Genomic DNA, 20,438 nt, shown 5'->3' with positions numbered 1-20,438 from the left:
ACAGGAAATGAGTCCTCAATAGTTATGCAGCAGCTCCCTATTAGCAGTACTTGTACTTAACCATTTGAAATTTATTGGCAACATGAGAAGGACAGAGCTGCAGATAGACTCCCACTCGCTTCTCTACCATTTCAGCCACACACACAAATACACAAAGACAGTACAACAGGCTTACAGTATTAGCTTGCTGCATGTATGAATGATGCCTCCCTCAGATTAATTGTGGCCCACTTTTTTTTAATTAAATAATTTAATCGTGTAGTTTTACGCTGGTAACGTGGGAGTAAGTGTTAAGTAAAAGAAGTCTGTCCTTGTTCCGTCAGTGTGGGTTAGTGAAAAGAGGATGAAGAGATTTGGCTCAGTTAACCGATACACTGCTCGCTGATTCTCCGGAGATGAGGCCGTGCACAAGCCTTTTTTGTCTGTTTGGGTTTTTGTTGGAAACTAAAAATCTCTCCAGAAAGTGACAGATAATGAAAAAGTTTGGGAATTTTTTTCTGGATTAAGTGCTACTTCATGCTTGAAAAGAAACACACTACTTGAACTTCTTCTATATGCATGGTTTCCGTTACCCTTCTCATACGATGTCCACACTATAAGCCCACAAAAATGAACGTCCATTCATTTCTGAGCCATCAGGAAGTCAGGCGACGTGCGGACATAAGCTGGTGTGTTGGCTGAGGACAGCACATCCTGGCTGCCTGTCTGACTACTTCTTGTACACCTCAGGTCGCTCACATATCCGCATGAAAATGGCCCATCTGTACACATCCCTTCTCCACACGCCTCAGACATGGGCAAGTAACAGGTCTTGGGTGCCCCCTGCCAGCTCACAAAAGAACACATCTAGTTTCTCATGACTTTCCTCACATCATAGGTGGAGACCATACACTGTAATATCCACCAAGGTGTGAACAGGACATAGTTTTCTCAGCTCTCAGCAGCCTGATCATTTTCTTTACAGTCTATTACTTACCAAAAATATAACTGAACTGTTTATAGTTAATACATTATAGCTTTAAATAATGTTTTTTTCCTCTTTTGAAGTTGAACTTTAGCCCAATACTTAGTTATCATGCAAATAAATCCCCTTGATCAATTGCTTTTTCAAACTGTTTTCCTGAGTTATTATCTCTGCGGGAGGCTATGTTTGTTTATCTGTTAGCAGGATTATACCATGAATCCACATTGAAGGATGTGGTATGGGTCAGGAGAGAACCCATTAAATGTTGGTGCAGATCTGGTTCAGGGGGTGTATCCATGATTTTTCTTTAACATTGTGAGATAGTGTGTTTTTCAAAATGTTCATTAATTTCTCAGAGAATAAGTCATGGATTTAGATTTTTAAAAATCAAGCCTGTTCAGGGGCCTGGTGTTAGTGAGTTTGAGCAATTTGGTGCTGATCAAAACAAAAGTCAGGATCTAGTGACTTTAAATGTGGTTTCATAAAGGGACTATGGAGCGTCTGCAGAGGTATTTACTCTGCAAGTGTGTCCTTCTAGTTATTTTAGTAAAGCAGTAGAAGCAACATGTTAATTTCTGGATATACAAGTGATTTGTTCTGTATATTTGGTGATCGTCACTGACAGATTAAGGCATATTTTTGATTTACTGCCATAAAACTGACAACCGTTGGTCATTTTTTTAATGTATGTTTTCTGATTAATCTAAATATAGTCTGTGATGAAAGGACAGTCACCTTGTTTTATGTAATGTCTTCCTCACAAAACTGTACAGTGAAATTGAAGAGTAGCAACTGCACTTTGTAGGTTAGTCCAGGACATGCACCATCTTTCTAAATTCTATACATAATATATTATGACCCACTGCACACAGCGGCACACAGTTTAAGTACAACTTTTATTAATACTGGAATCATCACAGTGCGTTTTGTTACATTAGCAGTGACTAAAGTTAACAAAAAAAAAAGACAGAAAAGATAAAACCTCAACATCAGCAACTGAAAGGCCAAAAAACCTCAGAAATTAATTCACAATAAATTAAAGAAGAAGAGCAGAAGACGTGAGAGGGGGAAAAGAGAAAAAGACAAGACCACAGTTCCTGCAGGGCTACTCAGGAGGGACGAGAAGAGCAGAAGATCGATTTGTACAGAAAGATGAAGCTGATGTCGACTCCGTCACAATGATGTCGTTTGAACAGAACAGACCCATAGAAATAACTTGACGGCTTGGTTGTGAAGAGATTTCTCTGTAGAGTGCAGAAGGAGGTTTGTAGAGGAAGAGAGCAAGCGAGCGAGAGACTACTAGCAAGAACTGGAGCACTGACAGAAAGACATTCAGTTTAGTTACAGTGACCGTAGAACCAGGAGGCCACTCCCCTCTGCATGGCTGTATGACAGGAAGTTACACTGCGTTTCATCATGACCCCCTCTAGAGATCTTCAGTGTCATGTGAGTTCCAAGAATCTACCTTAGTCGTGTGTGTGTGTGTGTGTGTGTGTCTGTGTGTGTAGTGGATTAGACAGTAGGAACGATTGACAGATTGTGTGTAGGAGGTGGGGGGAGGAACAGCAGGGTTCTGAACCACATGCAACACAATACAGTGTACACACACACACACACACACACTCAATATAACCTGGGCAGATGGCTAAAGGAGTGGGTTATACATACAGGTCTGATCATAAATACATAACTTTCCCTTCAAAAGCAAATATGTATCTAAATAATTTCAAACGGTTAAGAATTCTCCGTGCATTCAAATGCACACATCACAATCACACCAAATTTCTAGTGGGAAGTTAATGCTGTGTGCACTCAGAGAAAGTCTGTCTATTTCCCATGAATCTGAGTAACTACGGAAACTCATCTGAATGCATGGATAGTTGTCAAAATTAATGAGTGGGTTGGCCACTGCGGAATGTTTTATGGTCATTGACCATCAACAGGCAGCCCAAGCTCCTGCCTACTTTACTTTTAATCCCATTATGTCATATCTGACAATAACAAAAGGACACATTGTCGATTCCTGCGACTCAAATCTTGGTCTCTACATTTCTAACAGTGGTTGGAGAATGGCTTATTAATGAAATGGTAAATTGAGTTTTTAGTAGCTTGCCAATAATGTTATGGAAGATATGGATCTGGAAAGATGAGATCTTCATCTCAGACTTTGATGAAGAAATTCTGATGTCAAATAGTTTGTTGCCACACTTTATTAAAAGCTCTCACTGCTTCAGAGCTCATCTTTCCAGGCCCTGCATCTATCCAGGCACCAGGTTTTAGCTTTAAGTTGGCCGGGACTCATTCACCTCTATTCCACAAATGCATGAGATCGATTTATTAAAATGGGAGCAGTGCCAAAAATAAAGCACAGACAGCGCATCCCCAAAAGCAGGCGAGACAGCAGCCGAATCAGAAATATAGCAAAATGGCTACGAAGCTCACCCTCAGATTGTTTGCGATGGTAATGTGGGTAAAATATCCCTCTGTGCGTTGAATTACTACTCACACTTGCATCTTGCAGGTTTTTTGTTAACAGCTCACCAAGAAACCATCAAAGTAATATAAACAGCCTGTGAGATTGAGCCAAAAGGATATCTCTGAAAAAGCTTGATCAAAATTAATTAAAATGTAATCTAGTGCTGAGATGGAGACATCCAGCTGCTCGCTTTAAAAACCAGCTCACGTTACTGGTACAGGAGGGAGAAGTTTGCCCTGGCTGACACTTCTTTGAACAGCTCACTCTGGACCCATAATGATACCACCCGTTAGCCATTACCACACACACACACCCACATGTGAGGTGCTGCACACCGACATACACAGACATGGAGAGAGGGGGAGGAAGAGGAGTCAGGGGGAGGCAGAGAGAGAGAGAGAGAGAGAGAGAGAGAGAGAGAGAGAGAGAGAGAGAGAGAGAGAGAGAGAGAGAGAGAGATGAACTCTTATCCAGTGTGAGGAAAATAAAGACTTCATCAGAATTATTTTTCATTAGCTTTGATGGGCTGAGAGGCACAGAGACAGAGTACAGCGATCCAGACTCTATGACAAGCAATGTTTTGTGATTTGTCAGCTGGATGGCTTCCCTGTGAGTATCGATCTGTGGAGGTTAAGGGGAGTTTTAAGAACGGAAAGAGAAACAGAACAAAGAGTAAAAAGAAGACAGGGATACGGAGGTGTCTGGGGATCAGAGGGATTTGAAAATCCAGATTTCTTTTGCTTTTGGTTAAAGATGTGTGTGTTGAAAGGCAAACTCAAGACTTAATTGGCAGTTTTCATCCAGGCTTTGCAGACAATGTTGCTGTTGAGTATTTATGTCTCAGTCCAAATGTGTTTCCACCATCTCAAACAATGGATCAAAGTTTTCATCGAATGTTGAAAGGAGTAGATCAGCATTTTGGAGAATTTGGATTCTTTTGTTTTTCTTAGGATGCACCCAATGGGTGTCATGGGGGTGTGGTGGATCAGGTTGGAATTCCTGTTGGAAGTTTGCATGTTCTCCCCGTGTCTGCGTGTGTTTCCTCTCGGTGCTTTGGCTTCCCCCCACAGTGGAGACTCTAAACTGACCGTAGGAGTGAATGTGAGTCTGACTGAAGTTATTTGGCTGTATGTTGACCCTGCAATGCAATGGTGACCTGTCCAGGGTGTACTGGGATTGGCTCCCCCCACAATCCTCAAAGGATGAGTGGTGTAGATATTGGACGGATGCCCCGAATGAAAGCACAACGCACAGTTTTTGTGTGAATTCAACTTGAAACACTGGTGGATTGTGTAACGTTGAATGAGGTTTAGATTTTTCTGTTCTTCCATCTGTTTTTATGCTGAGCTTCACTAACCATCTACAGGCGGCTTACAGGTGGAATCAATGTCTTCAACTCAAAGGCGATGAATGTTTCCCAAAATGTCAAACAACTCCTTTAACATTTTACAATCTGTATGCACAAACTCAATACTCAACAGCACTATAGTCTTTGGGACTGGTTGTATCTAAAGAAAGTCTTTTCTGAAGTCATTATTTCTGAAGTCAGTTTGCATACTGTATGAAACTCCCTGCAACGTGACAGAAATGTAGCATATGTTCCATGTTTGTATTAATCTAGGTGTTATAGCTCACACGCTGGCAGACAGCTCAGAGCTGAGGATATTTAAATGTTTCCATGTCACTGAAAGATGGGAATATTTCCCACATTTTAAAATGTTTTTTTACGTTGGTTGTTCCGTTTAGACATGCTGTAGTCACGGATGTGTAGTCTCCTCCCTGTGTGTATCCTACAGTGTGTATATGTGTGCGTTTGTGTATGTGTTTTTGTGAGTGTGTGTATGCACGCATGCCTGCACGCATGTAATAGTGTCAATGTGTATTCCTACAGAATGTTGTCACTGTAGCTCTGCTTTGCTGACTTCTACCCACAGACACAACAACTCGTAAAAAATGGGCATATTGACACGTGTGTAGCAGAGCAGTTATTTCAGCTTGTTCAGACAGTTAATTCAGTACACGGTTAATACAGCATGTTAAAAAAAGAAATTATTGTTTAGTTGGATGACTTGTGCTGTTATTCGGGCGATTTAAAGGAAAATAGCAGCGTTGTATCTTACACCCATCTCACACTCATCCCATAGCCAGTCATCCTGTGTGCAGTTACATCTGACTATCTTGGCCTCTCAGTCAATGTGAAAACCCAATGTTTTCAGAAGCCTTATCCTGAGTTGTGTCAATCGTCTGTAAATGAGCCGCGTGTCTGATCTGCAGGGTGTTATAAACACTTTACTCAAGCAGTAACTTCCTGTAGACAAGTGGCAGTGAGTTCAATTGTGTCACTTTGAACTTAGAATTAATATACACACAGCACATACACATTCAGACTAGTGGAATCGGCTCTAGCAGCGTCCTTGGATAGTTTTCAAATGTCCAAATCATATATTTAGAGCCGTGCAGTATGGAATAGCTTGTAGATGGGGGAACACCAAGTATCCTCGAGTGGACAAAACAGTGGTACTTTCCTTTAACACGCCCACACTGGAACATCATGGTGAATGTACGTACATGCACACTATTATTGTGTTGCTTCCCTGCCCTTCAGACAGGAAACTTCATTCAGTTGTACAAGAACAAAATTCTAACGTTGCAACATTTCACACAGCTTGTAGTACATTCAGCATATGTACGTATATTCGTGTACAATGTGTCCTCTGAAACAGACACGTCAGATGAACATTTTCATACCTTTAACTTTTCTATTTTAGGGAGGGGGGGGTGAAGTCCGAGCCCTCTGCTCTCCCCTTCCACCCTCTCACCCAGTCTGATTCACCTGATACAACACGCATCATCAGCATGTGACAGGACACGTACAGTGTTACCCCCCCCCCCAGACAAAAACAATAAAACATCCCTTGCTGAAGCATAAAAAGAAAGAAAAGTGCTTGCAGAGGGTGACAATGTTTGAAACTTGCAAACATCCTCCTCTCTGTATCTTTATATTAAATCAACCTAATTTTATTTTGAAAACAGTGGCACACATGTCTAAAACAGTGCTCTATTCAGCAAAATATAATAAATAAGTGGACAAAAGGAGCGCTGATGTCACTGGCTATGTTCAAGTCACTGCTAAAAGCGCGTACAGACATGTTGATGAAGAGTTCACCTAGCCTACAGTTCAACAGCCAAACAAAGACACACTCGCTCTCGACCCACACACCCCGCATCCATATGTTACACAGCTTAGTAGTTTGTGTTACAACTGGAGTTTTTTTTCTTCTTTTTTTTACATTAATTAAAAGTAAGACTTAATATTCAAACAGTAGCCTACTGCAGGATGAAAAAATAATATTAACTAAATTGTCCATGTAATATTTCCAAACAAACCTTTATACCAAATCTGTGCGCCTGATTCTCGGTTACAAGTATCAGCATATACAGTACACACTGTATGAACAGGCAGTGAAATGCTCGTTCCACACATCTTTTCCTCTCTCTGTCAGCTTCACGAGTCTAACTCTAACCATTCTTCTTCTTTGTCATCAGTAAACGCATCATCACCTTTTCTTAATGTCCACAAATGATCCTTTCATTCTGCCGTGCCCTGAGCCCAACTGGGTTATCTGCAATGAGCTGGACTGAAATGCACTGGGGTAGACTGGTAGTTTTATTTAGGTAAGACAGCATTGTTGTGCTCACACAACAATCAATAGGCTAAAAGAACTTGATCAATGGAACTACATTCATTTTCTGTGACTAAATAAATGGTAGGAATGTGGTTATGTTTGAACCGTTTCCAGTGCTGAACTTGAACTGATATTGGGCCATGAAAGTACCATGAAAAATGTATTCAGTGACTTGTTAAACATTACATTACCTGAACAGTAGTCAGTAAAATTACTTTTAAAGACTGCCAAGAGCTGGTGACTTCACAGAGCCAAAAGCAAAGCTACCTGTTGCTAACTGTTAGCTCAGAAAACATTATGTGTGAATGTTGTCAGAAGACTTTGGAGTTCCTGGGAGGTGTTGGTTTATCCTTGTTTGACAGCTGCAAACCGCCAAGCTGCACCTCTCGTCCCTGCACCAAGCTGAAGTCTGCTATCTGACACACAGTTTGATGCCTAAACTGTTGATAAGTAACTGTAATGTAATATCTGGATGTCGAAATTCTTGCCCAACACTGTTAGCAACAAACTGTACTTTTTGTGCAGTATCATTTTGTATGAAACACATGATTGCTGTAGGTCATTTAATAAAGGGAGAAGGTTTTGACTGAAGTGAATCTGGGGCTAAAGGTTCAAGGCTTAACTTTGCCTCCCCACTATGCAGGATTACAGTATTTAAGACCATAATTGCAGGTAAGCCAATGTGCTGATATGTATTTATACATAAATATGAGATAACTTTGTAATATGGGGTTTGGACACAGGAAAAAACAATCCCACTGTGTTCAATTTGAAAAGTCTGAATACAGAGCTCAGAATACATACATGCCACTCGAATGTTTGTCCAATGATCATAATCTACATGTAAATTGCATCTCAAGTCTATTGTTGTAGGTTTAAAAGTCAGTGGAGCCCAATTACAAATAAACATATTCTGTGATATTCTGCTTGGTGATGGTTTGGGATTTATTCGCCCAGGTATTTGAGATTTGCTATTCCTGCCTCCAAGCCAGTACAATGGAGGTTAAATTAATTGAATCTTTTGTGCTTGCAGTATCAAAACATATCATTTAAAAAAATCCACAGTGATGAGTCTGAGAAAGTATCCAAGTTACTGTAACATCTCCTGGTAGAATATATATAGATTTAGAAAAGAGAATCTGTCGATGAACCAGAGAAACAAGACTTTTGTCTCTGGGCAGAGAAAGAGCTGTTTTTAACATGATTCTTTTAATGTTATGAGCATCACAAATAAAATTGCCTTCACCTTGATTGTTGGGGAGGAGACAGAAATGTCAGTTATATTAACCTGGACAAAATTAAACCAAAACAATCTGCATGGCTAATGAGAACATGTCTGTTCGTCGTGAGGTTTGTCACCAACCATCTAAAGCTTATTTCCAAAAGTAGCCTGACCTCTCTGTGCAGAGTTGTTCTAAGGGATTGTGTGCTCAGTCTCAACCACATCATGAAACCCCTCAGCACTATTCAAGAATCCACAGCTGGCGATGGCTTGTGGAGCCCTGAAGGGCCCTGACCTCCAGTCCATTTTTAAATAAATATTTAGCTTTTACTTCCTTATCCCATCTCTCATTTGACCAATCAGTCCACTCCAATTACAAGTCTTCTTCACTTCCTCTTTCTTCCTCTCCTTCCACAAATTAAATAATTTCCTCAGGACACAGTCTTATTGACAACCTTCTCTTTCACGCTCGTGCTCCCTAACAGACTGTATGACTACAGCGACACCTAGTGGCTATAGTACATACTCTACACTACCACCTACTGTTTCAAAGTGCTTACAGTTTTCCTTTTTTTCTCAACATTTTTTGTGATCAGCTTCCTCCCCCAAACAGAGACAGGGACAGAGAGAGAAAAAAAAAAAGGCCAAACCTGGCTTGGCATGAATTCACAGTCGATGTGTAATTTAGCATTCCTGATGATTGCCTGAATGTGACAAAGGAGAATCCACAATACTCCCATCAATCCTCTTTTTTTTTCGAAACAAGAAAATAAAACACATTTATTGCTCCATTTCTGATTTAACATTTCTCTCTGGTTCTAGAAAATATATATGAATATATCTATACGCCTGGATTACTTCTCCTAACGTCTCGTACAGTGGCAACAAGGTAAATGACGTTACGATATAAACAAGAAATTACACGCACGACACACAGGAGAAAAGCCCTGCCCTCATTGGGTAACCAGCTGTCCTGCAGCAGAGCTTTACCCACCCCCCTCGCGCACGCACACACATTCATCAACATGCGCACGCAACCATCTTTCACATTTGCCCACATACATACACATGAATGCACACACACTATACAGAGAGAGAGAGAGAGAGCGAGAGAGAGGGGAAGGGGCACTAGCACGGTTCAATGCCAACAGTATTTTTTTTTTTTAAATTGGGATGAACCAGAGGAGCCCTCTGGTTTGTTAGCTCCCCGTGCTAATACCAAAGCTTCAGTTCACTGGGCTTATAAGTACAGTGTGTTGTTGCTGAGACAGCCAGTTCAAATCCAGCCGGTCACATGGAACTCTGATCCCCCCTCCCACTTCTCCCTTTCGTCCCCAATGGCCCCTCGTTCAGTCATCAGTCTTTCATCTGGGAATAGATGGTCGGGTTAGTTAAAGAAGAGGGTGGGGAAAAGTGTAGGTTGGCAAACAGAACAGAACCCAGTCTTTCGCGCTTTCTTCGCCTCATTTTTTGTACCTGTCTTTCCTGTGAGTCTGTCCGTCCCTGGGTGAGGGTGTAGAGAAGACAAACATGCGTCCAACACACACTAGTTATAGTGGCCTGCTAGGAGCCTGTCAATATTCAGTATTTAACTTTGAATTGTCAGCATGGATTAACATTAACAATGTTATTATCATTGTAATATTATATATCATTTACTCTAATGATGTTTTAAAACTTATTTTTTGTGTATGTTTTCATTCATCTTCTTTTATATTATAGCTTTCCCTACATGGTTTAGTTTTTTGTGAATGTACTAGGCGGTTGGATTGGACCACACCAACACCTGACTCCCTATTGGCTGACAAGTATCATCTTCTTCCTGCTTCTCCTCCAATCACAAGATGCGAGGTGCAGAGCGGTCATTGGACACGGTCTTGCGAAGGCGGACTCCTCTCCTGATAGTGGTCAACATATCACCGGACCCTTCTGCCTCCTCTGTCCCTGTCTGAGCATCGGTGGAGCCGGTTGGTGGCAGGCCTGGGTCATCGGGAAGGGTGGGGAAAGGGAATTGCCCCTCCCCAAGGGCGTGTGCACTGGCTACCAACTCGCCGATCTTCTCTACTAGACTATGCCGATTGGCCGCGATCATCTGATCCTCCTCTGATCCGGCCCCTGAGCCTGTCCCCATTACAAGACCCCCATGCTGTTGGGCATAGACCTCTAATGCTGCCCCTGATCCCCAGGCAGTGTTAGGCAGGCTGAGGCGCTTGGGTGACGCCTTCACATAATCAAGCGCACCCTGTGCGTCCTCCACTCCAGCATAGAACACACACTCCTCACTGCCTACACGCACAGGTACACCACCCGAATGTCCTCCAGCTGCATACGCACCACCCCCTGCCCCAGGTGAATGTGAGTCTCTGGGAACCGTGGGGGTCTTGACAGGCACAATGGGTGGTCGGATCGGGATGGGACCCGCACTGGACAATGTGCGCCTAACACCTGGTTTAGTAGATGGGGTTCGTCGAATGGTGGCAGTGCCTGGAGTCCCTGCTCCGCCTCCAACAGCTCCACCAGATTGTCCTGATATCCCATGACCAAGCACACCACTGGGTAGGCCGGCTGTACTGGCTGGCCTCTTCGTCTGGATCATGCGCCGGTAGTTCTGGGCGATATTAGAGTGACGAGGAATGGTGGAGGACTTGTCGAACTCTGTCTGTCCATCTGGGCCTTCAGCATCACCATTCACTGAGTAGCAGTCATAGTCTGAACCTAATGCACAGGAAGAAAGACAAAGATCAAGGGGTTTTGATTACACACCACACTCGAAAAATGAAGGAGCCATTGGTACAAACAGATTTGATCCAACGTTGAGCGTGCCAAGTGATTTGGGAGAACAATTTACCAATTTTCTCGTATTCTGAGTTTTCTTTTCAGGTGCAAACTGAATTTTCGAGTGGTCCAGCCCTGTCGTAAAAGTGGTTTAAAATGATTCATGTTCGTATGAACTGACCATAAGAACAAATGTTGGAGAAATTCAGAATAAGAGTTCAAATATGTTTTTACATGAGGCCTAATATTCTATTGTAAGTGATAAATTCTGCAGAGCTTGTAAATCCTGATAAATCCTGATTAATCGAAAAATAATTTTGCCCAGCACAAGTAGACTTTTCTGAGATTGTACACAGACAATAACATGATGGATGCAGCCGGGAGAAATATAGAAAATATGGGCTGAAATGGATGAAAGCTGAGTGGAGCCTATTTCAGAGTTCAGAGCTTCACCTTGTGAGGGGATGGTGTCCTCAGAGCAGGATGGGGTTGTGGTCTCTGTGCTGTATCCACTGGAGTACTGCAGCGAGTCTCTGCTGTTCTTCTGCTGCTCCATACTCAGTCCTCTGGTCAGCACCATGGCCAGGTCACTGGCTGCTGGGGAAACCTCCTCTCCATGCTGACGAAATGCAGAGGCCACATAGACAGATGTTTACAGCTGGTAATAGCTAAACTCAGACTTTTCTTAGTGCAGACATTTTGTTGATTAAATATGGATTATGTTTTATTAACTTCCATTCTCTGCATCACACACTGAGCAGCAGGAGTGAATGTGCTTATTATTAAGTCCAAGACAATATTAAAACACAAAAAAGAATAACAGTATACTAGCCTGACTAACTGACTTCATATGGATAGAGACCAATTGTTTTGGAAGACAGTGTTTCAACATGTTGTATAGTCTGTATAGTCATAATATTTTTATTATCATACTTTTTATTGCAATGATGTGAGATTGTAAAAGGGTGAAAGTAAATTGTTGTGTATTGCTCCATAAATGAAATCATAGCTCCACTGACAAAATACATTTTCTCCATATTGATTGTCTACTGTCTCGTCTTCAAAATAAAACAGTATACAGTATACAAGTATTAAAAAAGGAGGACAAATGTCTGTGTGCAGCTCTTCTCATTCAGGTGAAGTTTTTGTGTTACACATTGTAGATCCAAATGTCTTACATAACCTTTGGCAGTTTACAAGTACTTTTTATGTTAAGACACATAACTGTATGTGCTGAAGGTCTCCATAGTGTATGTTGTTATGGTTAGTTAGTATTTTAATGCTTATTCTTATAACTCAATATTGTGCTTGCATGTGTGTGTTGGGTTCATCTTAACACAGGCAAGTGGAATCAAACTTTAAACATTAGAAAAAGTTGAATTAAAAGAATTTTTTTTTTAGATGTACTGATGTGCTGTGTTGATATATGCCTTATTATACTGCCAAATAAATATCACTGTCACAATTGATTCGCAGGTTTATTATACCCATTTTACATGGATTGCTGTATTGCAAATATCCCTCTACATATTAGCCTAACATATTCTTCTATATCTTCAACCTGCTTGTCCGTGTCACCCGCGTCATTACCTTGGCAGCAATAGTAGCCGGGGTCATCCTGGCTCTCTGGCCGTCATCGGGGTGTGATGTCCCAGCGTACCCCTGGGAGCCTGGTGATGCTTCGCTCTCCCTCAGTCTGTCGAGGGGCTCCTTTCTCCTCTGAACTGCTGCTGCAGCCACGGGCTGTTCATACTGACCTGCTTTGGACCAATCCTGAGGAGGTGAGTGGAATTAATAAGCAGGAAGTGGCAGGTAGGATTAGCATATAGAGACTTTGTCCACTATCCAGCAGTTTGAAGCCCTTCATCTGAGCGCAGAGAGAGGGGGCCTTCACAGGTGGGTGCTTGGAGGAGTATATGTGCGTGCGTGTAGAGGGGTAAGTGTGTGTGGGCAGGGGCCTTTTTGAGCATGTGCTGAAGTTGATGAGTTTGATTGGTCAGCTCTCCACATCCTGCTAAGTTTTCGTCAATCTCCGGTCGGTTAGATTGCAAAACCACTGAGTGAGACAGGGGAGGCCAAAAAAAAAAAGCATGCACACACAGCAGATGGGTGTGAATACTAGCAAAGCAAAGCAATGTGGTTATGAATGAAAATGTAAAGAAAATACACCAAACATGTTAAACTTAATGTTGGACAGAAAACAGAAGAAAAAAGGTGCAACTGAAGAAATGGAAGCGAATGGAGAACAAACCTTCCAGATAGGAACCTTTGATGTGGGAGAGGAGGAGCTGGATCCGGGGGGGCGGTTATAGGGTGGGGACGCAGGAACGGGAAGAATGACAGAGAGAGGCCTGGTGGAGCCAGAGTGAGAGAGAGCGGGGCGGAAGGTTGCGAAGGACGAGCCAAACTGCGGGACGAGAGACATAGTCGTATAATCAGAGAGAGAAAATAAAGACGTGGACGTGGACCAGGAGAGGAAGAGAGTGAGAGAGGCAGCCAGCTGTGGTGGGAGACCCCTGGGCCGAACACATGAAACAGAAAGACATCAACAACGACAGACACACACACATACACACACTCAGTGTGAAAGAGAAGAGCAGGATAAGATCAGCAGTAGGTTTGACAACAGAAAACATTAGTCACTGCTGTCCATGCATCAAAATGACTCCAAACTATGTGTGATTATTAGTCTGTAAGAACTACATCGGTGAATTCTAGGTAAACTACATACCACAGCTTGACTGTGCATATTAAAAAGGTGATGGAATGTGTTTAAGAAGCCCCAAGCATGCACTAAAAACTCTTATGGTTTGATTTGACCATTACCTCTTCAGAGCAGTAATTCTGCATCATTGTAGGACAGAAAATGGCTATTTGACTATAAATAGTTTATTTTTGATAACCTATAATGGGCTGTTTACTGCTCCCTGAGGCTGGAGCACAGACCACCTGCAACTTCAATTGGCAGGAGCTGTGGTTAAAGTGAGTGTTTAATTCCCCATTAGCCATAACACAGAAATCCCAAAACAAATGGACTCGCCACAAACAGGGGAGAATATTTTCACTCAGTCTATAGCATGCAGGATGGCTCCACCACGTCATGTTGCTGCGCTGTTAAGCCAGTGTTGTTTGATGTGGATATAGAGGAATTACACACTTGTAACGTGGAGAGAAGTTTGGATTTCACAGGTAATCCGACAAGTTTGCATTATTGTAATATTTCCTCAAGGTAACTGGTGACTGTGGTGCACATGATCCATCTTGACAATGGGTATCACTTGAACAAGAGTTGGATGCAGGGCTAACTGCCATCATAAGGCTGTTAAGGGTGATAATCCACTGAGGGAAGGAACTTGTTTGTTCAAGGTGCTGGGGATGAAAGATGCTGCTTACGATCGAACATGAATATTTACTGTGCCTCATGAGCATCATTGTATTGTGTTTGTTTTCTGCAAACAGATGTGCATAGTGCAGAGAATGCATAATGAACAGCAAAGAGAGAAGCTGTTGAACAGGAATAGAAGGAAGCTGGGGTTTCTGAGGTTTACATGGCGGCACCGACACCAAGTACAGTGCACAGCATATTTAAGCATTCCGTGTAAAGTTTTGACGTTGACCTGATCTTAATTGGTGAGAAGGACGTGGTGCAAATGGCTGTAAATCTTATAAGCAAAAATGTGATTAACACTCCACTGCACCACTTCTACTACAGCAGTGACCCACCAATACACAAAACACGAGCAGGTGAAGAAAATACTGTCTTCATGCGCAGGACAATACCATTTTTCATAAAGTGTGACTGCAAAACAAGCAACCCTCTATGTGTCTGATTCCTGACATGAAATATTCTTATTTTGGAAATCACAGGAATACATGAATTCAACCAACACCTCATGCACAAGTTGCATTTTAAAAAATAATTCTCTTGTGGATGGTGTTGAATTTGTTTATGCCAAAAATAGCATCTCTGCAAATTTAGCCCCAAGAGAGCAAATGCTACCTTGTGTGTTGAAGGTTTTCTTTAACATCTAGAGGTCAAAATCTCCATTAGACTTTGCTTTGGTAAATTACATTTTTTTTTAGGTAAGCTATACCTAAGCCAAGGATGTTTGTTGGTTTGTTGGTTGGTTGGTTGGTTGGTTGGTTGTTTTTTTTGTTTGTCAGTAAGATTACACTAAAACATCAGTATGGATTTCTAGAGGAGAACCCTTAAAAAATGTTTAATCACTTTCTTTAACATTGCAAGACGTGTTTTTTTGACATTTTTACTTATTTCGCAGGGAATCAATTATGGATATTGGTGAAAAAAATCAGGCATCTCTAGGGAAGTGTGTATGAGTGTGTGCACTTGTGCAGCTTGATTGGATTTAAGGGGACTGTTGGGGACATACTGAGGTATGTGCTCAATGACAGTCATCCTAGTTATATCTTCAAGCTGTTTTAATGGATCATTTGATAAAAAAATGTTCCCTTCAACTCATGCCACACACAGTAATTTGTAATATACTGGTGGACTACATATTATTGCAGTATGAATACCAGTACTCACAGTTGTGGGGGAGCTGCATTCACTGACCGACTGGCAGGTTTCTGAGGCCTCGGATGATGCTGAGCTGGACGACTTCTACAGCAGGAACATGGAAAGAAAAACACAACATCTTGTCAACTGATTTAGATGTACATATCAAGAATCTATATGTTCATGTGAACATTGTGTGTGCATGAGTGATATCCATCTTTTTTTCCAAGATAAATAATTCTGGTTGATATAAATATGTGTGTGTAAGGCATTTGCACCTGGCTCGTGATGTCCGAGGGCATGGGTGACGGGGGCTTGGAGTAGATATTAGCATCCTGGGACACGAAACCCGAGTCGTGGGAGGAGACGCTACTGAGGCGGTGTGCCGCGATGCCCCCCGGCGGCAGAGGCTGGTGCGGCAGGCTGCTGCGGTACCGATAGGAGGAGGAGGAGGAGGAGGTGGGTGAGTGCGGTTGGGAACCTCCACCACCACCACCTCCGCCAATACCACAACTACCACCTCCTCCTGACGAACGGGAGGCACTACTGTGGGCGCTGTTGACGCTGCTGTGGGGGGTGAAGGGTGCAGAGGAGCAGGAGGAGGACGGATTGTTGAAGAGGGGTGAGGAGGGTGAAGAAGGGATGAAGGTGACGTCAATGTGGAGTAAGGACAGTGTTTAGGGAGAGAGAGCACGATTGCAGAAAAGTGATTTAGAAAGAAGGAAATGTGTAAGATGTGAAGGGTGGGTGATGGTAGGTTGATGGTTGGAGGATGGTGTGGTTGGTTTCAGGTGATGGATGGAAGTTTCAGGAACAGTCCACAGCAAGTTGTTAGTGACACACCAGTCACAGTTAAAAAGCAAGGACCCCCAAATAAGAGAGGGAAGCAGGACAACCAAACACCCGGCAGGAGAGAAAGAGGGCAAATCACCAGTTCACACACAAACAGAAAACAGTGAGACGAGTACAGAGTGTGGTTGAGGTGAGGGGAAAGGGGGGGAGGGGGAAGGGGGGGGTAGACAGAGAGTGTGTAAGCTTATGAGGATCCAGGGCACTCACACAAATACACACTACACAATACAGGATAAAGGCTGTGATATTGCATGCAACTGCTACAACATGCAAATACTGACAGAGACTGATTCACTCATACGCTGAATGAGATTTATTTCAGATAAACAACCACAGACATCTGTTTCTACTTTACTGTATTCTTCTTGTTGTGTTATTTATCATGGGGGCACAATATGTTTGCAAACGTAACTGGAGAGTTGTGTAACTGTATCTCAAAACACATGCAAATCTGAAAACATTCTTTTTTAACACATTTACAAATCTGATTACACACACATGGACTGAATGATTCTACTACACTGAGGGTGACTGGACAAACGGTAATGATGGACTGACACACACAGAGGGACTGACAGTCATAATGAAACATAAACATCAGGGAGGGCTCCTCTTTCTGATCCTCAGTTTATACTGATGCACAGTTAAGAACACTGCAGTGCAGCTGTGAGCTCTGGTTGTGTATGTGTGTACTGTGCATGTGTGTATTTGTGTGTGAGTACCTGCACATGCTGCTCTTGCGTGAGCCAGAGCTGCTGGGAGATGAGGGAGGGGTCTGATAGGACCAGCTGTAATCTGACCCCTTCAGATCCTTAATCACCTGAGAGAGACACAGACACAGGGAGTTAAAGAGAGTTTGTTCAGCTTGTTCCTTTACACGTCTTCTGCATGTTGTGTGGGTGAGAGTGTGTGTGTGTGTGTGTTTCACCTGTTCACTAGCAGGGGGCAGTTTGTGAGGATCTGTTGTCAGCACAGTGAGGTCATCAATGATGGCCTGGAGGTGAGTGATCTCTCCCAGCATGGCGATCTCTCCGTTCTACAAAACAAGATAGAACCAATCAGTCATATATCCTGCTGAGCTCCAAGTCTACCCTTCCTATCCTTTTTCAACCAAAAGTCCAAAACAGACCCATGGATTACACAAAGCCTCTAAAGGTGTCCCTAAGAAGTTAGAGTCAGATTCTTTCAGTCCAGTAAATTGTAATCAATGGATTGGACTCTTCAGCACATCCCAGCACACAGCTCTGGGGAACACCCTGACCTCAAGAGGCTTTATTTTAACTATATAATCACATGGTCTGAAGAAGATGGCTCAACTATATTTCTGGTTCACATGCATTTTTGCTTGTTTAACATTGAGAAAATAGGTCACAGCACCAGCTTATAAATTTGATACTGTCACATATCTTGTCAATATGTAAAACCCACTTAAATTGCAGTATATTGTCTCCCAGACAAGAAAACACCTTGTATACTTGATGTATTTCAGCATCATACAACAGTCACTACTTGGGTTACTTTGGACACACCCACATCTCAATCAGAGGATCAGAGGAGCTCTGCAACCACAGGAGACTATGACACTGCACAGCAGATCAGAAAATGCTCCTCCACTCTACCACCACCCCTCCTCCTCTATCCATCCCCTCACCACAACTGGTTGCAGGAAGCCAATGAAGGTGCAGAAGCGACCCCTCTCCTCCACCAGGGCGCGGCGCACCGCCTGCTTCTCTGTCTCCTCCATCAACAGGCACAGGTCGGTGACATCCTGCATGGCACTGTCCACCTGAGGCTGCAGGTCTCCTCGCCCTGGGAGAGGAGACAGGGGGGTCAGGGAGGAGATGAAGTTAGACAGGTATGAAGGGTAGAAGTGGGGTTTTCATCGAAGAGGGTGGATGATGTAGGAAAGAAAGATAGAGGGGCAGATCATATGAGTGAAAGTGACTCTGGGTATAAAAGGTTAGAAACATGAATTTGGCTACATGGGCTCTCTCTTCATCAGCCTCTGTTTTCCATAATGCACTGCTCCATCAAACCACTAGCATACACAATGAAAACACATTGTTTGATGTTTTGGCTGTGTACTTGTTTTACTTTCTATGTGGAGTTTATTCTGTGAGTACATCACATTTCTCTTATGTCCATGTCATTAATTAACACTGACAGCAGCCTAATGTTGAGCATATTATATGTGGGACTCATGGAAGTCATATCAGAGAAGTATTTGTCACTTCTATATGGTTTTGTCCAATAGCTTGATGCCCTAAGTCTAGATTGTATTTATATGCACATAATATGATACATTCTGTAATATAAAATATAAAAATGTCCCTGTGGCAAAGGCTCTAAACCTACAATACCTATTTTGACCACTTGGGGGCAGCACAATCAAGCTGCTAGGATACTTGCATATATAAGTGTACACAACAGCATTTGTTTTCTGTGAGAGCCGAAACATTTTCGTATTTATCACAGTTTCCACTTTTTTGGAGAGATGCTCAATATAGTAAAATAATATTTTGGACTAAATGTGCAGAAAAAATGTGCAAGTGTGTTAATCACAGCACATGACACAGTACCGAGCCAAAACAATACATACATACACATGGTGTGGACAATCTCAATCCTATCTACTGTTAACAGAAATAACACACTAAATCCAATGAATGGAAAGCAAGACATATAACTCTATGTAGTCTTACAGCATGCAAAAAAGTGTGCAGACGTCTGCAGTACCAGGGATAGAATGAAAGAGAAAATACAAAAAGAGATGACAGTAGAATGAAAGTTTGAGGTGTGACTCGTAGTAGCAGCTACAGAAGTCATGCAGGAGTCAATACAGAAGAAATGACATCATAAATTGACCAAGTGAAAATTCAACTTATATAACTATACGGAACTGGAAAAGCTGAATTTAAACCAGTCACAGGAAGGCAACATTAAAACAGATAGAGTGAGGACTAGAACAGATTTTAACTGAATAGATGAAGGAATCAGATGGGCTGTAAAATGGTCCCATCTCTGAAGAGTCACTAAATGTTTTCAGGTAAAACTCATACACTAATAGACTTTCGACACCTGCATGGTTACCTGATCTTGAGGTTCTGTCTTGTTGTGGGGCCCTAACATAAAATCTATCTTTGAACCTTTTATTAATTTAGGTTTTTATTTCAATTATTTCAATTACATGTATGTTTATGGCCCTTCTTTGACATCCGGTATATCTTTGTGCCTCATTCTTGTGACATTTTTTTCAACAACCTATAACGCTGGTCATCTTTTTTTCTCATTTTTATGTACTATTATGTGTTGTATCTAATACTTGGAAGAATTGGAATATGAGCAGTATAAGGTAATAAAATTTAAATGTATTATTCACTACCGCAATGTGGGGTAAATATGAGGCCTAAGACTGATTTGTGAGGCCCCTGGTGGAATAATACAACCCTGGTTACAAATCTCTCTCTGTTGATCTGAAGACAAGATTAAAGTTTCTTCTCTACCGTAGAACAATTCTCTAATATGCACAGAAAGCTTTTCATGACCATTTGGAACAATCATATCACAATTTCAGTATCAACCATGAAGTGATAATCTGAATAAAGTAAGCTCAGTTGGGTCTCCACTACATTCAGCATGTCTGTGTATGGTAATGGGCAGGAGGAGAATGTGAGTAAGAAAGGAGGTGATGCAACAGAGCTGCAGCGAGCAACAGGCTGATACTTACCCTGGATCTCTATTACCACAGGGAGGGAGAGACAGTCGAGAGGGGGGGCAGCAAAAAGGAAGCAAAATAAGAGAGAGAAAGAGGGGACAGAGAGAAGGGAGATAGCAAAACTCATTGTTAAGGTTAGTACAAGGAAGCCATCACAAGACAGCCACAGTGCCACAGGTTAGAGCAACGTAATACTGCTGCAACCAAAAATGCCATCCAGAAATAATAA

General features: G+C 42.2%; 1 protein-coding gene across 4 annotated transcripts in view; it reads right to left on the bottom strand.

Moving 5' to 3' along the window:
* Positions 1 to 1,841: 1,841 nt before the first annotated feature.
* The window catches only part of mtss1lb (MTSS I-BAR domain containing 2b), a 71,295-nt gene continuing 52,698 nt past the window's right edge, over positions 1,842 to 20,438 (bottom strand). Inside the window, exons 7-16 of one of the 4 annotated variants that reach the window (XM_035162443.2) lie at positions 20,222 to 20,230; positions 18,146 to 18,303; positions 17,423 to 17,530; positions 17,217 to 17,314; positions 15,921 to 16,209; positions 15,673 to 15,747; positions 13,375 to 13,530; positions 12,714 to 12,896; positions 11,577 to 11,742; positions 1,842 to 11,063 (exon numbers count right to left, since the gene is read on the bottom strand). In XM_035162443.2, coding sequence (XP_035018334.1) covers positions 10,186 to 11,063; positions 11,577 to 11,742; positions 12,714 to 12,896; positions 13,375 to 13,530; positions 15,673 to 15,747; positions 15,921 to 16,209; positions 17,217 to 17,314; positions 17,423 to 17,530; positions 18,146 to 18,303; positions 20,222 to 20,230 — 2,120 coding nt within the window. In that variant the 3' untranslated portion in view covers positions 1,842 to 10,185. The remainder of the gene's footprint in view (positions 11,064 to 11,576; positions 11,743 to 12,713; positions 12,897 to 13,374; positions 13,531 to 15,672; positions 15,748 to 15,920; positions 16,210 to 17,216; positions 17,315 to 17,422; positions 17,531 to 18,145; positions 18,304 to 20,221; positions 20,231 to 20,438) is intronic. The other 3 variants (XM_035162616.2, XM_035162707.2, XM_035162528.2) reach the window with 3 other exon arrangements.

This window comes from Hippoglossus stenolepis, chromosome 1 (assembly GCF_022539355.2).
Source record: "Hippoglossus stenolepis isolate QCI-W04-F060 chromosome 1, HSTE1.2, whole genome shotgun sequence".
Lineage (NCBI taxonomy): Eukaryota > Metazoa > Chordata > Actinopteri > Pleuronectiformes > Pleuronectidae > Hippoglossus > Hippoglossus stenolepis.
The sequence above is the reverse complement of the archived record's forward strand: the minus strand, read 5'-3'. Positions and strand labels throughout refer to the sequence as shown.